This window comes from Oncorhynchus gorbuscha, linkage group LG04, assembly GCF_021184085.1.
Source record: "Oncorhynchus gorbuscha isolate QuinsamMale2020 ecotype Even-year linkage group LG04, OgorEven_v1.0, whole genome shotgun sequence".
Taxonomy (NCBI): Eukaryota; Metazoa; Chordata; class Actinopteri; order Salmoniformes; family Salmonidae; genus Oncorhynchus; species Oncorhynchus gorbuscha.
Window position 1 is genome coordinate 3,346,707 of NC_060176.1, and position 16,739 is coordinate 3,363,445.

At 48.3% G+C, this 16,739-nt stretch overlaps 1 protein-coding gene across 1 annotated transcript in view; it reads right to left on the reverse strand.

The window, feature by feature from the left end:
- myo5aa (myosin VAa) overlaps positions 1-16,739 on the reverse strand; it is a 113,846-nt gene that overhangs the window by 78,885 nt on the left and 18,222 nt on the right. The window contains exons 2-5 of the mRNA XM_046345586.1: positions 5,347-5,457; positions 4,627-4,798; positions 4,290-4,434; positions 1-91 (exon numbers count right to left, since the gene is read on the reverse strand). The exon at positions 1-91 is cut by the window's left edge and continues 66 nt beyond it. Coding sequence (XP_046201542.1) covers positions 1-91; positions 4,290-4,434; positions 4,627-4,798; positions 5,347-5,457 — 519 coding nt within the window. The remainder of the gene's footprint in view (positions 92-4,289; positions 4,435-4,626; positions 4,799-5,346; positions 5,458-16,739) is intronic.

Here is a 16,739-nt window from a genome sequence, read left to right on the forward strand (position 1 = left end):
TGTAGCAAAGTAGCGCATGGCGTATTTAGCTGAGACAGTCTTCCCTGCTCCCGACTCACCGCTTACGATTATAGACTGGTTCCTCTCATCTCTAATACAGGAGAGAAGGAAAGACTGGGACGGTGAGGGAAGCAAGAGTCTGCCATGTGGCAGCTTATTTGGCTCAGTCATGCCAATACAACAATACACACATAACAAAAATCATAGAAGATAAAAACAGAAAGTCATTACTTCGTTCCATTATGGTTCTGAAAACGGTGTGAGGTCACTGTGGCAGACAACATGCTGTACAGTATAGATGCCAACTGGGACCATAGGTCACTATACTACAGTGTGTGTGTGTGTGTGTGTGTGTGTGTGTGTGTGTGTGTGTGTGTGTGTGTGTGTGTGTGTGTGTGTGTGTGTGTGTGTGTGTGTGTGTGTGTGTGTGTGTGTGTGTTCACTAGGTGTGTGTGAAAAAGCGTGTGTATGTATGTGAGAGAGTGCTCTGTGTGCTCATTCCGTCAAACGAAAAGATCAATGCCGATATTTTCATATCTGATCAATAGTATTTTGATTAATTAATTATTTACTTTACCTCACGTTAGTCTCATTCCAAATGTCGTAAATTGTTGGTTATCTGCACGAACCTAGTCTTCACTATGAGTCATCCATACATCAATCGTCTTAAATCATTTATTTATTAATAACTAAACCATCACAGAAGTGCGCACACACAAACAAAGTAAATATGGTTACAAGAAATGGTAAGGGAATGTGCCCTAGTGGACTAAACCAGCATGGCGGCTTGTTAGACAAAAAGGGAAGTGGGGATCGACTGAGAAGTCACTACAGGGTTAATAATTATAACAATTGAAATGCTAATCCTTTGCACATGAACGCTCATTCATTCGTGAACAATTGCAATCAATATATATATATTTACGCTCAGTGTGTCATCTTGATCGCTGTTGAAAAGTTAGTTTATTTTGTGGAATTGTCAGTCTCTCTCTGTCTGTCGTGGTTAGAGGGGATAGTTCAGAGCGACATTCATTCATGTTGTTGTAGAATGAGTGTTTTGGCAGTTCAATGATACCGAATTCCTAGCTGCAGACTAGTAATTAATATCAAAGACTTGTTCTTATTCTGTCGGTATCGATAGTCTAAGAGTTTAAACATGTGGTATGGTTAAACTATTCAGCAATGGTCTGCAACCTTTGTCCCATCGTAATGGAGAAAAACATGGTCTACTGAGAATTTCTCAAAGTTGGGTTTTTATTTGGAATTGCAGAAAAAGGGCTGTCTGACCCTAACTGGGCTCATGGGCGGTCCAGGATGTCTGACCCTAACTGGGCTCATGGGCGGTCCAGGATGCCTGACCCTAACTGGGCTCATGGGCGGTCCTCTGATTTAGTTCAACTCAAAAGGGAATTGGAGTTTCCTTCATTAAACAGTCCAAAATCACATTACACAATTTTACAAACAGTATCATCCTCATTCATTCATCTTATACAACAATCAGATGTAAACCTCATATCTGAGGCTATTATATAAACAGCGTTATGGAGATCCTCTCCTCAGGAATTTACGACATCTCTGACCACAGCAGTCTGGTTGTAGGAGCCGAGAGCGGGGGATGGTGCTCGCTGTACCCAAAGAGGGCAACGTCATAACACACCTCATACAAGTACTTGGGAGTATGACTTAGACGGTACACTGTTAAATCGAGACTTGGTTTCCTCTATCGTAATCACTCCTCTTTTACCCCAGCTGCCAAACCAACCCTGATTCAGATGACCATCCTAACCATGCTAGATTACGGAGACATCATTTAAAGATCGGCAGGTAAGGGTGCTCTCGAGCAGCTAGATGCTCTTTACCATTCGGCCATCAGGTTTGCCACCAAGGCTCCTTATAGGACACATCACTGCACTCTATACTCCTCTGTAAACTGGTCATCTGTAAACTAAGTAAAATGGTGCCGGAAGAAATGGCAGCAGTTTTACGGGCGCCCAACCAATTGTGCTATTATGTGTTTTTTTGTGTGTTATTTGTAACTTATTTTGCACATAATGCTTCTGCAACCGTAACCTACGGCAAAAAAAGAGCTTCTGGATATCAGGACATCGATCACTCACCTCGGATTAGACAAAGATTTTTTCCTTCAACAAGCAGGAAGCACACGACATTCTCCAAACACCCGACAGGGCCAACATCTCAGTTATTTGCAAGAGGAGGAGACGCAGGTATAGAAGGCACAGAGCGGGAAGCATCGTGAGGACCCACAGGAGGTGAGTGGGAAAGCGTCAATATTACTCGCCAACGTGCAATCATTGGACAATAAATTAGACGAGGTACAATCATGAATATCCCACCAACGGGACATCAAAAACTGTAACATCTTATGTTTCACGGAATCATGGCTGAATGACGACATGGATATTCAGCTAGCGGGATATATGCTGCACCAGCAAGATAGAACAGCACACTCCGGTAAGACGGACGGACGGACGGATGGGGGGCTGTAGTGGAGCAGGGGCTGTAGTGGAGCAGGGGCTGTAGTGGAGCAGGTTGAGAGCTTCAAGTTCCTTGGTGTCCACAGCACCAACAAACTAGAATGGTCCAAACACACCAAGACGGTCGTGAAGAGGGCACGACAAAGCCTATTCCCCCTCAGGAAACTAAAAAGATTTGGCATGGGTCCTGAGATCCTCAAAAGGTTCTACAGCTGCAACATCGAGAGCATTGTGACTGGTTGCATCACTGCCTGGTACGGCAATTGTTCGGCCTCCGACCGCAAGGCACTACAGAGGGAAGTGCATATGGCCCAGTACATCACTGGGGCTAAGCTGCCTGCCTACCAGGACCTCTACACCAGGCGGTGCCAGAGGATGGCCCTAAAAATTGTCCCCAGCCACCCCAGTCATAGACTGTTCTCTCTACTACCTCAATCAGCCTGACTAACCAGTGTCTGTATGTAGCCTCGCTACTTTTATAGCCTCACTACTGTATATAGCCTGTCTTTTTACTGTTAGAGCCTGTAAGTAAGCATTTCCCTTTAAGGTCTACCTACACCTGTTGTATTCGGCGCACGTGACAAATACACTTTGATTTGATCTCTGTATACCTGTCGCAAGACCCACTGGTTGATGCTTATTTATAAAACCCTCTTAGGCCTCACTCCCCCCTATCTGAGATATCTACTGAAGCCTCATCCTCCACATAAAACACCTGTTCTGCCAGTCACATTATGTTAAAGGTCCCCAAAGCACACACATCCCTGGGTCACTCCTCTTTTCAGTTCGCTACAGCCAGTGACTGGAACGAGCTGCAACAAACACTCAAACTGGACAGTTTTATCTCAATCTTTTCATTCAAAGACTCCATCATGGACACTCTTACTGACAGTTGTGGCTGCTTTACGTGATGTATTGTTGTCTCTACCTTCTTGCCCTTTGTGCCGTTGACCGTGCCCAATAATGTTTGTACCATGTTTTGTGCTACTACCATGTTGTGTTCCTTACGTGCTGTTTTGTCATTGGTTGCTGCCTTGCTATTATTGGGTTCTGATTTCTTGACTTATGAAATGTACTTATTGATGAACTGAGGGACAGAGGGGAATGTATGATGTATATGGTGGATGCAATTAAGCTTGGAATGTACTGAGGGCAGGGAAGACTATCGCACGTGGCAGGCACTGATAAGGTTGGAGAGCTGTGGATTAGTGAGGAAGGGGTCGAGGTCAGGTCACGTTAAGGGAGAAGGAACAGTTTATTGCCCATGTCACTTAATTTTCTGCCTAGCAACAGAGACGTAATGGTTAGAGAGGAGGAGATTCCACCCCAAATTGTAATATATATCACCAGTGGTGGAACCGTGTCTTTGTCTGATGCAGCTGTATTGACCCAATGGGAAAATAAACTGAAGCTTTCAGTGTCCGTCACGTTCTTACTCTGATAATTAGAACACTATGTTGTCGTCTTAGGTCTCTCTTTATGTTGTGTTGTCTCGTCATGGTGTTGGTTTTGTCATATATATATAAAATATACATATATATATAATATACATATATAATTTTTAATCCCAGACCTCGTCCCCGCAGGAGGCCTTTTGCCTTTTGGTAAGCCGTCATTGTAAATAAGAATTTGTTCTTAACTGACTTGCCTAGTTAATAAATAACAAGACAGTAAATACACACACTGTACATTGGAAGGTCTCAAACTGTCCGTCTGACATCGTTTGAAACATGGGAAATCTGTGTATACTACCTTTGAGCAGGTAACACTCGCACGCACACCACACACACCCACCTGGCCATCTGTTTGTAAGCCTCCTCAGCCACAGCGAAGATGTGAGGGTCCATGTCTCCCATGTTCTGGCCACTGTACGCATTGATGATGTCACTACCGTAGATGGGAAGGTTCTCATAGGGATTAATGGCCACCAGCACAATACCTACAGGAAGAGAGGAGGAGGAGTGTGTGTGTGTGTGTGTGTGTGTGTGTGTGTGTGTGTGTGTGTGTGTGTGTGTGTGTGTGTGTGTGTGTGTGTGTGTGTGTGTGTGTGTGTGTGTGTGTGTGTGTGTGTGTGTGTGTGTGTGACCCTTGTGTGTCTGTGTGAGACCCTTGTGTGTCTGTGTGGGCATACCACAGTATGTGTAGATGAGTTTGGAGTCGGTGAAGCGGACTTTAAGGTTGTGCAGGACGGCCGGCTCGTGGAGGTAGCTAAGAGCTGTGAGGTCATTCTCCCCCACCAGGATGTCAGGGTTCCGGAGGTGAGGAAGGTTCTTTGTCTTATCATCCAGCTTGTGCTCAATGTCCTGGACAGCACAGATTAAACAGAGACGTTATCACACACAATATGTGTGTGTATCACAGGCGGCTGGCTGGTGGCAGCTTAATTGGGGAGTACGGGCTCATAGTAATGGAACAGAATAAATGGAACGTTATCAAACATTGTTTCATTGTGCTTTATACCATTCCACTTAGTCCATTCCAGCCATTATTGTAATTCCTCTCCCCCTCACCAGCCTCCTGTGGTGTGTGTGCTGAGTAGGGACCTGGTTTTATGTAACTCAGTGACATAAAAAAACAGACCGTTGGTGAACATAAGCCTCACACATGTATCAAAATATGCCACCAAATGGGTCAGGTTTCTGCCCCCCTTTCCTTCTGAACGGTTTCTTGGACTTGGTTGACATCGAAACATGTTTTTATTATATGTATGGTGATATATTGCAGTAACTGTGTGTGTGTGTGTGTGTTTACTGTGCATCTCATCACAAATGAGAGGATGTTATGCAACCACCCAACCCTACACCACCCTTCTCCTCCTCCTCTCCTCCTCCTCCTCTCCTCCAGTACTCACCATTCCATCCTCCAGTGTGAGGTGTAGGGTGGAATCTCCATGTTTGTAGTTCTTAGTGAGCTCTGCTGACTTCCACACCTCATCTGCATCAGGGATCCACACCCGAGCAAACTGAGAGAGAGGAGAGGAGAAAGAAGGAGAGTGAGAAGGGAGAGAAAGGTTCTACATAACATAAAAACATACTACAGAGTGTGTTCTCCAAGTCAGAAAGCTACATAAGGCCTATATCAGTCCAGTACTGTCCCCAGACTCAATGTCTACTGCAGAGAGAACCTGCTGCTGTATCAGCCTGGTACACTGCTGACTGAGGCTGACTGGTACACTGCTGACTGAGGCTGTTGTATCAGCCTGGTACACTGCTGACTGAGGCTGTTGTATCAGCCTGGTACACTGCTGACTGAGGCTGTTGTATCAGCCTGGTACACTGCTGACTGAGGCTGTTCTATCAGCCTGGTACACTGCTGACTGAGGCTGTTCTATCAGCCTGGTACACTGACTGAGGCTGTTGTATCAGACTGGTACACTGTGACTGAGGCTATCAGACTGGTACACTGCTGACTGAGGCTGTTGTATCAGACTGGTACACTGCTGACTGAGGCTGTTGTATCAGACTGGTACACTGCTGACTGACTGGTACACTGCTGACTGAGGCTGTTGTATCAGCCTGGTACACTGCTGACTGAGGCTGTTGTATCAGCCTGGTACACTGCTGACTGAGGCTGTTGTTCTATCAGACTGGTACACTGCTGACTGAGTTGCTCAGCCTGGTACATCTGACTGAGGCTGTTGACTGGTACACTGCTGACTGAGGCTGTTGTATCAGCCTGGTACACTGCTGACTGAGGCTGTTGTATCAGCCTGGTACACTGCTGACTGAGGCTGTTGTATCAGCCTGGTACACTGCTGACTGAGGCTGTATCAGCCTGGTACACTGCTGACAGCCTGGTACACTGCTGACTGAGGCTGTTGTATCAGCCTGGTACACTGCTGACTGAGGCTGTTGTATCAGACTGGTACACTGCTGACTGAGGCTGTTGTATCAGACTGGTACACTGCTGACTGAGGCTGTTATCAGACTGGTATCAGGCTGTTGTATCACTGGTACACTGCTGACTGAGGCTGTTGTATCAGACTGGTACACTGCTGACTGAGGCTGTTGTATCAGACTGGTACACTGCTGACTGAGGCTGTTGTATCAGACTGGTACACTGCTGACTGAGGCTGTTGTATCAGACACTGGTACACTGCTGACTGAGGCTGTTGTATCAGACTGGTACACTGCTGACTGAGGCTGTTCTATCAGACTGCTGACTGAGGCTGTTGTATCAGAATGGTACACTGCTGACTGAGGCTGTTGTATCAGACTGGTACACTGCTGACTGAGGCTGTTGTATCAGACTGGTACACTGCTGACTGAGGCTGTTGTATCAGACTGGTACACTGCTGACTGTTGTATCAGACTGGTACACTGCTGACTGAGGCTGTTGTATCAGACTGGTACACTGCTGACTGAGGCTGTTGTATCAGACTGGTACACTGTTGAGGCTGTTGTATCAGACTGGTACACTGCTGACTGAGGCTGTTGTATCAGACTGGTACACTGCTGACTGAGGCTGTTGTATCAGACTGGTACACTGCTGACTGAGGCTGTTGTATCAGACTGGTACACTGCTGACTGAGGCTGTTGTATCAGACTGGTACACTGCTGACTGAGGCTGTTGTATCAGACTGGTACACTGCTGACTGAGGCTGTTCTATCAGCCTGGTACACTGCTGACTGAGGCTGTTGTATCAGACTGGTACACTGCTGACTGAGGCTGTTGTATCAGACTGGTACACTGCTGACTGAGGCTGTTGTATCTCCATGGTTATTTGGATATCATTTCACCATCTAACATGATCAATACTGCTGGACATTCATAAAAAGTCAAACCCAGTCCACATGATTCTGTGACCCATCACAACATGACAGGAATGCCTTCAGATCCCAGCCCTGTGGAACGAGCCTGTCAGCTGATCAAAGACATGTGAAAAACCTAGAAACAAAAACACTGTAAAAGTGACTGGGGTTGATCCCGGGTCTTCAGCCTTCCACTAGACTGCGCTGGTCCGCTGAGCTAAAGCCACGGCATTAGCTCAGGAAGCTAAGTCGTCAGGTTGTAGCACGGGCAGCTAACAGAAGTCTTCAGGACTCAGGCTCACAAGAGTGCAGTTCACAGAACCACATCCGTAACACACACGGAGGAGAGCCGACTGGTAGATCCCAGCTTTAACAGCTGCCATTAGAAAGGTCAATCAGATGGCCAATCAGTAATCTTTACATCTCACTAAGCAGCTCAATGATGATCAGCGCTACACGAAGCTTATCCTGGTTTATCCAGGCCCATTATTACCACCAGCAGATCTGTATACACAGAACTTTCAGAGGCAGACACACAGAAGGCCGGTCTGGGTCTCATTCCATAGTGCAACAATGTGTAGTTAAGAACAAATTCTTATTTACAATGGCGGCCTAGTGGGTTAACTGACTTGTTCAGGGTCAGAATGACAGATTTTTACCTTGTCTGCTCATGGATTCGATCTAGCAACCTTTTGGTTACTGGCCCAATGCTCTAACCACTAGGCTACCTGCTGCCCCATGATACTGCTTGTTTGGGAAAATGGGCCTGCTTGACCTGAATACTACTGGATCCTATACACAACTGGTTCCTGTCTTTGATACTCCAACTAACGCTCTTAGAACAGTCTTTAAAATGTGTCAGAATCTCATTGGTAGGAAGGATTTACATGAAGACTGAAACCAAGCGTGTGTGTGTGTGTGAGCGTGTGTGTTGGCACTAAGACTGTTGGCACTCGGATCGGATGCTCTCATATCCTCATGACTCACCCTAACCTTCCAGCAACCCTCAGCCAACCTTCCAGGAACATTCTGTGGAAAAGTCTAATGATCTAGCTCATAGCCATATACTCACAGACAGACAGACAATCACCATTGTAGTAGGCTGCTTACATATTCAGACCTACGTCATCGTCATGTCATCATGGTTCACCACTATGTAGTGGATAAGGTATTCTTGTGATGCTCCACAATGAATTGAAATTAATCTTTCACACCAGTGTTACATGAAATGATGAAAGGTCAGAGCAGTCAGTGTGTGTGTGTGTGTGTGTGTGTGTGTGTGTGTGTGTGTGTGTGTGTGTGTGTGTGTGTGTGTGTGTGTGTGTGTGTATACAGAGGTCAGCAGAGAAAAGTGCTGACTCGACAGAACACAGTATCAGTCATCCTATAGCAGGGTTACTGAGGCTATTCTGTCGCTCTCTGTTACTTCCTGGAGGAGAGCGGTTCACAGCCCAGCTCCTAGCAATGGAAAGGAGGAGTGAGGGAGTGAGAGAAAGAGTGAGAGAATGTGTGAGAGATGGAGAGTGAGAAAGAGACGGGAGGGTGGAGGTAAAAATAGCCTCACACACACACCCCACTGAGTAGCATCACCATACACCGCTGAGCACACTTCCTGATCCTCCTAATCACACACACACTTTCTGCAGCAATGAAGCGTGTAAACCATTTCCTGGTCCACATTGTGAGGAGGGGGGGGGGGTTGAGTCGTATTTATAGACAGATCTCCAGGGTTACAGTAGAGGACAGATGAAGGGTACAACTCTACCCCAAGCACACACAAACACAGACACGGACAGAGAGGAGTCAGAGGGACCCTGTCTGCTACATGGTGCTAGTTGGGGTCAGCTAGACTGGTCAACTATACAGGGGAGGAGGAGAGGGATAAGGAGGAGGATGCAGGAAGAGAAGGAGATATTATCTCCCTTGTAACATCAGCCCTCATGACTCAGAGTGAAGGCGTTTCTCGTCACACACCCTCTGCTTGCCTGGTCATGACCTGGAACAGCTGATCAGAGTGGGAGAGGAAGAGCTACAGGGATGTGTGTAAGAGGGTGAGAGGAAGAGAAGGGATGTGTGTAAGAGGGTGAGAGGAAGAGCTATAGGGATGTGTTTAAGAGGGTGAGAGGAAGAGCTACAGGGATGTGTGTAAGAGGGGGAGAGGAAGAGCTACAGGGATGTGTGTAAGAGGGGAGAGGAAGAGCTACAGGGACGTGTGTAAGAGGGTGAGAGGAAGAGCTGTGTAAGAGGGTGAGAGGAAGAGCTACAGGGATGTGTGTAAGAGGGTGAGAGGAAGAGCTACAGGGATGTGTGTAAGAGGGGAGAGGAGGAGCTACAGGGATGTGTGTAAGAGGGGGAGAGGAAGAGCTACAGGGATGTGTGTAAGAGGGGGAGAGGAAGAGCTACAGGGATATGTGTAAGAGGGGGAGAGGAAGAGCTACAGGCATGTGTGTAAGAGGGGAGAGGAAGAGCTACAGGCATGTGTGTAAGAGGGGGAGAGGAAGAGCTACAGGGATGTGTGTAAGAGGGTGAGAGGAAGAGCTACAGGGATGTGTGTAAGAGGGGGAGAGGAAGAGCTACAGGGATGTGTGTAAGAGGGTGAGAGGAAGAGCTACAGGGATGTGTGTAAGAGGGTGAGAGGAAGAGCTACAGGGATATGTGTAAGAGGGGGAGAGGAAGAGCTACAGGGATGTGTGTAAGAGGGTGAGAGGAAGAGCTACAGGGATATGTGTAAGAGGGGGAGAGGAAGAGCTACAGGCATGTGTGTAAGAGGGGGAGAGGAAGAGCTACAGGGATGTGTGTAAGAGGGTGAGAGGAAGAGCTACAGGGATGTATGTAGTAAGAGGGTGAGAGGACAGAGGGGTCTGCAGCAAGCAGCAGAGTGTGATGTAACCTTGCTTGAGGCTTTAGCTCAGTGGGCTACTGTAGAGTTAACATATGCCTGAGGCAAGCATTCAATATGAACCTGACAAACTGTTACACACTGCAGATCTACTCCTGGAGATGTTTAGTACTTCAGTGCCTTCCTCAGGGGCCCAGAGCAACCAGTAAGAACACCAGCAACCTTCTGACCTGGGATTTGAACCTATAGGTGAACTCCCACCCCAGTGGTTAGTTGTATTAGAGTAGTGTATACGTGTTTGGTAACAGGGAAAGGTCAGTAGCCGGCCCATTAATCCAGGACTGACTAAGAGACTAAAGATCAACACTGTATTAACTCTGGATTTACCTCTAATCTAATCCTTACAAAGAGAACTACACCTCCACTCTCTCTCTCACACACACACACACACACACACACACACACACACACACACACACACACACACACACACACACACACACACACACACACACACACACACACACACACACACACACACACACACACACACACACACACACACACACACTAATGCTACTGAGAGATGCTACTGGTACAGTGTACTAGGGGCTAGGAGCTAGTGAGGCAGACCCAGAAGAGAGAAGAGAGTATAGAGGGGGGGGGCAGGAGGGGGAGAAGAGAGGACAGGAGGGCGAGAAGAGAGGACAGGAGGGCGAGAAGAGAGGACAGGAGAGAAGAGAGGACAGGAGGGCGAGAAGAGAGGACAGGAGGGCGAGAAGAGAGGACAGGGGGGGAGAAGAGAGGACAGGTGGGGGAGAAGAGAGGACAGGAGGGCGAGAAGAGAGGACAGGAGGGCGAGAAGAGAGGACAGGAGGGCGAGAAGAGAGGACAGGGGAAGGGAGAGAGGACAGGAGGGGGAGAAGAGAGGACAGGAACAGGAGGGGGAGAAGAGAGGACAGGAGGGCGAGAAGAGAGGACAGGAGGGCGAGAAGAGAGGACAGGAGGGAGAGAAGAGAGGACAGGAGGGAGAGAAGAGAGGACAGGAGGGAGAGAAGAGAGGACAGGAGGGAGAGAAGAGAGGACAGGAGGGGAGAAGAGAGGACAGGAGGGCGAGAAGAGAGGACAGGAGGGGGAGAAGAGAGGACAGGAGGGGGAGAAGAGAGGACAGGAGGGGAGAAGAGAGGACAGGAGGGGGAGAAGAGAGGACAGGAGGGGGGAGAAGAGAGGGCAGGAGGGGAGAAGAGAGGACAGGAGGGGGAAGAGAGGACAGGAGGGGGAGAAGAGAGGGACAGGAGGGGAGAAGAGAGGGCAGGAGGGGAGAAGAGAGGACAGGAGGGGAGAAGAGAGGACAGGAGGGGGAAGAGAGGACAGGAGGGGAGAAGAGAGGACAGGAGGGGGAGAAGAGAGGAGGGGGAGAAGAGAGGACAGGAGGGGGAGAAGAGAGGACAGGCGGGGGGGAATAGAGGACAGGAAGGCGAGAAAGTAGCAGCAGAAGTGTTAATACATTAATACAGGATTATTAGAAGCAGTTTTCACTTCATTAGTCAGATCTCTCCCTCGCTTTCACCTCCTCTCCTTCTCCCCTCTTGTTCACTCTTCCTCTGTCCTTCATTCCTTTATTTCTCCTGATCTGACAAAGCAGGACAGGCCAGACATCCACCATGTAGCTTTCACAACTCAGCATTACAGATCACTGACTGTAATGAGAGGAGGAGGATGAGGAGAGTTGAACTGCACCCGGCCCTCACCCTGCAGGCCTGGTGTCTTCACTACTGTTGAGGGGGAGGATGAGGAGAGTTGAACTGCAGCCGGCCCTCACCCTGCAGGCCTGGTGTCTTCACTACTGTTGAGGGGAGGATGAGGAGAGTTGAACTGCACCCGGCCCTCACCCTGCAGGCCTGGTGTCTTCACTACTGTTGAGGGGGAGGATGAGGAGAGTTGAACTCCAGCCGGCCCTCACCCTGCAGGCCTGGTGTCTTCACTACTGTTGAGAGGGGAGGATGAGGAGAGTTGAACTGCAGCCGGCCCTCACCCTGCAGGCCTGGTGTCTTCACTACTGTTGAGGGGGAGGATGAGGAGAGTTGAACTGCAGCCGGCCCTCACCCTGCAGGCCTGCTGTCTTCACTACTGTTGAGGGGGAGGATGAGGAGAGTTGAACTGCAGCCGGCCCTCACCCTGCAGGCCTGGTGTCTTCACTACTGTTGAGGGGGAGGATGAGGAGAGTTGAACTGCAGCCGGCCCTCACCCTGCAGGCCTGCTGTCTTCACTACTGTTGAGGGGGAGGATGAGGAGAGTTGAACTGCAGCCGGCCCTCACCCTGCAGGCCTGCTGTCTTCACTACTGTTGAGGGGAGGATGAAACACTGAAGGGCTGTAGAGCAGCAGTAAATACAACCTCCACCCCCTGGACAGACCTCTCTGCTCAAATGGAGAGCATCAATGGCCCTATGAGCCAACCCAATTATAATTAAACCATAAGGCCCGAGGAGTTGTGGTATATGGCCAATATACCACGGCTCAGGACTGTTCTTAAGCACGACGCAACGTAGAGTGCCAGAACACAGCCCGTAGCAAGGGTACAGTGGAGCAAAAAGTATTTAGTCAGCCACCAATTGTGCAAGTTCTCCCACTTAAAAAGATGAGAGGCATGTAATTGTCATCATAGGTACACTTCATCTATGACAGACAAAATGAGAAAAAAATCCAGAAAATCAGATTGTAGGATTTTAAATTTATTTATTTGCAAAATATGGTGGAAAATAAGTATCTAGTCAATAACAAAAGTTTATCTCAATACTTTGTTATATACCCTTTGTTGGCAATGAGAGGTCAAAGGTTTTCTGTAAGTCTTCACAAGGTTTTCACACACTGTTGCTGGTATTTTGTCCCATTTCTCCATGCAGATCTCCTCCAGAGCAGTGATGTTTTGGGGCTGTTGCTGGGCAACACGGACTTTCAACTCCCTCCAAAGATTTTCTATGGGGTTGAGATCTGGAGACTGGCTAGGCCACTCCAGGACCTTGAAATGCTTCTTACGAAGCCACTCCTTCGTTGCCCGGGCAGTGTGTTTGGGATCATTGTCATGCTGAAAGACCCAGCCACGTTTCATCTTCAATGCCCTTGCTGATGGAAGGAGGTTTTCACTCAAAATCACACGATACATGGCCCCATTCATTCTTTCCTTTACACAGATCAGTCATCCTGGTCCCTTTGCAGAAAAACAGGCCCAAAGCATGATGTTTCCACCCCCATGCTTCACAGTAGGTATGGTGATATTTGGATGCAACTCAGCATTCTTTGTCCTCCAAACACGACGAGTTGAGTTTTTACCAAAATGTTATATTTCGGTTTCATTTGACCATATGACATTCTCCCAATCTTCTTCTGGATCATCCAAATACTCTCTAGCAAACTTCAGACGGGCCTGGACATGTACTGGCTGCAGCAGGGGGACACGTCTGGCACTGCAGGATTTGAGTCCCTGGCGGTGTAGTGTGTTACTGATGGTAGGCTTTGTTACTTTGGTCCCAGCACATTCACTAGGTCCCCCCGTGTGGTTCTGGGATTTTTGCTCACCGTTCTTGTGATCATTTTGACCCCACGGGGTGAGATCTTGCGTGGAGCTCCAGATCGAGGGAGATTATCAGTGGTCTTGTATGTCTTCCATTTCCTAATAATTGCTCCCACAGTTGATTTCTTCAAACCAAGCTGCTTACCTATTGCAGATTCAGTCTTCCCAGCCTGGTGCAGGTCTACAATTTTGTTTCTGGTGTCCTTTGACAGCTCTTTGGTCTTGGCCATAGTGGAGTTTGGAGTGTGACTGTTTGAGGTTGTGGACATGTGTCTTTTATACTGATAACAAGTTCAAACAGTTGCCATTAATAAAGGTAACGAGTGGAGGAAAGAGGAGCCTCTTAAAGAAGAAGTTACAGGTCTGTGAGAGCCAGAAATCTTGCTTGTTTGTAGGTGACCATAATTTGCAAATAAATTCATTAAAATCCTACAATATTGGCCATATACCACAAACCCCCGAGGTGCCTTACTGTTATTATAAACTGGTTACCAACGTAATTAGAGCAGTAAAAATACATGGTTTTGTCATACCCATGGTATATGGTCTGATATACCACAGTTGTCAGCCAATCAGAATTCAGGGCTCGAACCACTCAGTTCATAATGTTCTTCAATGTCTTCATTCTTCAACAGAAACACTTTCTGCTCCATTAAACTGTAATTTATTCATCCAAAATGGAGCCCTGCCCACTGTGTGTGTGTGTGTGTGTGTGTGTGTGTGTGTGTGTGTGTGTGTGTGTGTGTGTGTGTGTGTGTGTGTGTGTGTGTGTGTGTGTGTGTGTGTGTGTGTGTGTGTGTGTGTGTGTGTGTGTGTGTGTGTGTGTGTGTGTGTGTGTAATTAGTCTAGTCAACACTGTGAGCAGTAGAACTAATCTCGCGGTAACTGCGGCCCCCTCATCACATGACCCGGTTCATCACATGACAGAGCCTCATGTGAGAAAATGCTGCTTTTCTGTTTAACCACAGAGTTTCTAAAACATCTTTGGTTTAACGCTCCCCAGTACACACCTCAGCAGAGACACAGGAGGAAGAGGAGGAGAGGAGGGGGAGGAGAGGGGCAAATGTAGGAATCTTGGGGAAAACCGATGTTGATGAAAATCCCTGATTTCCTGGGAAACACTACCTTGAGCGCTCGTTCGCCCTCTTTCCCTCCCCATCTCATTACCCCATCTCATTACCCCATCCCTCGCTCTCTCCATCCCCCTTCCTCTCTCCATCCCCCTTCCTCTCTCCACCCCCCTTCCTCTCTCCATCCCCCTTCCTCTCTCCATCCCCCTTCCTCTCTCCATCCCCCTTCCTCTCTCCATCCCCCCTCCTCTCTCCATCCCCCCTTCCTCTCCATCCCCCCTTCCTCTCTCCATCCCCCCTTCCTCTCTCCATCCCCCTTCCTCTCTCCATCCCCCCTTCCTCTCTCCATCCCCCCTTCCTCTCTCCACCCCCCCCCTCTTCCATCCCCCTTCCTCTCTCCACCCCCCCTCCTCTCTCCATCCCCCTCCTTTCTCCACCCCCCTTCCTCTCTCCATCCCCCCTTCCTCTCTCCACCCCCTCCTTCCTTTCTCCATCCCCCTTCCTTTCTCCCCCCTTCCCCCCTTCCTTTCTCCATCCCCCCCCTTCCTCTCTCCATCCCCCTGGCCCTGACTACGACAGTACAGTAGCCCTGACTACAGACAGTACAGTAGCCCTGACTACGACAGCACAGTAGCCCTGACTACGACAGTACAGTAGCCCTGACTACGACAGTACAGTAGCCCTGACTACGACAGCACAGTAGCCCTGACTATGACAGCACAGTAGCCCTGACTATGACAGCACAGTAGCCCTGACTACGACAGCACAGTAGCCCTGACTACGACAGCACAGTAGCCCTGACTATGACAGCACAGTAGCCCTGACTATGACAGCACAGTAACCCTGACTACGACAGCACAGTAGCCCTGACTACGACAGTACAGTAGCCCTGACTACGACAGTACAGTAGCCCTGACTATGACAGCACAGTAGAGAGTTCCCATTGTATAATAGCGTATAACGGGGTATGACAGAAGGAAGGTATGGAGGTATGATAATCTAGATAGTGCTCCTAACTGTCTGAAACAGTCTTGTTGGGCAGCCCTCTGTTCCTGTGTTGGCTGAAGTACCAAGGCCTACTGGAACACTCATGGTGGTAGCATCCCAAATAGCACCCTATTCCTTATAAAGTACACTACTTTTGATCAGAGCCCTTTGGGTGCCATACAGGGTTCCATTCAGGATGCAGAGTTCAACAGACAAACAACCCTTCCTGGTACAGGAGAGACAGAGGAGTTAGGACACTAGTTAGGACACCAGACCAGTGCAGACCAGGGTGTGTCTGACCTCCATGTTGTCTCCAACTCACAGAGCTACTGGACAGGCCACGCTCTCACACACAGGCCTGAAACGTCCTACTACAACACAATAGAGAAATAACCAAACCAAGACAAATGAAAGGAAGGGAACTTACTTTGACAAACATATAATCCAACTCCTGATTCTCGTTCATCTTCACGCCTCAGCAGATCCCAGAGACTTATGTTAAACTTTGCCCCCCTCCTCTTCACCTCCCGGCCCCACACACACACCTTGCAACACACTCCCTGCCACACACCTGGCCAGCAGAGGGAGGTGAATCGATTAGAGTGATGGTTATAGCGTTGCGGACAGATGAAACATTCCCATTGTGTCTGACAGCGATCAGGACTCTGTCTCTCTCCCTCTGCCTTCTATTTTGCTCTGGTCCAACCCTGTCATTGAACAACCCAGATTTCAGTCAAACAGCCCAGCTCCCGCCCTCCCAGCCCAGACTACCACCCCTCAGTCACATGAGAATGCAGGCAGACAAAAACTCGCTCAAAACACACATACGAGCTGGGACAAAGAACCAAAAATTATCGACACCGACCAAACCAACCACTTATGTGGACATTTGGCTTATATTGTTCACTATGATAAATAACCTATAGGGCCCTACTCGAGAAGTGTGAAGTTTGAAATTAAATACGTTTGCTAATAGTAGTTAAGGGAAATATTTTTTAAATAACTGTGGTGCACATAATGTTAT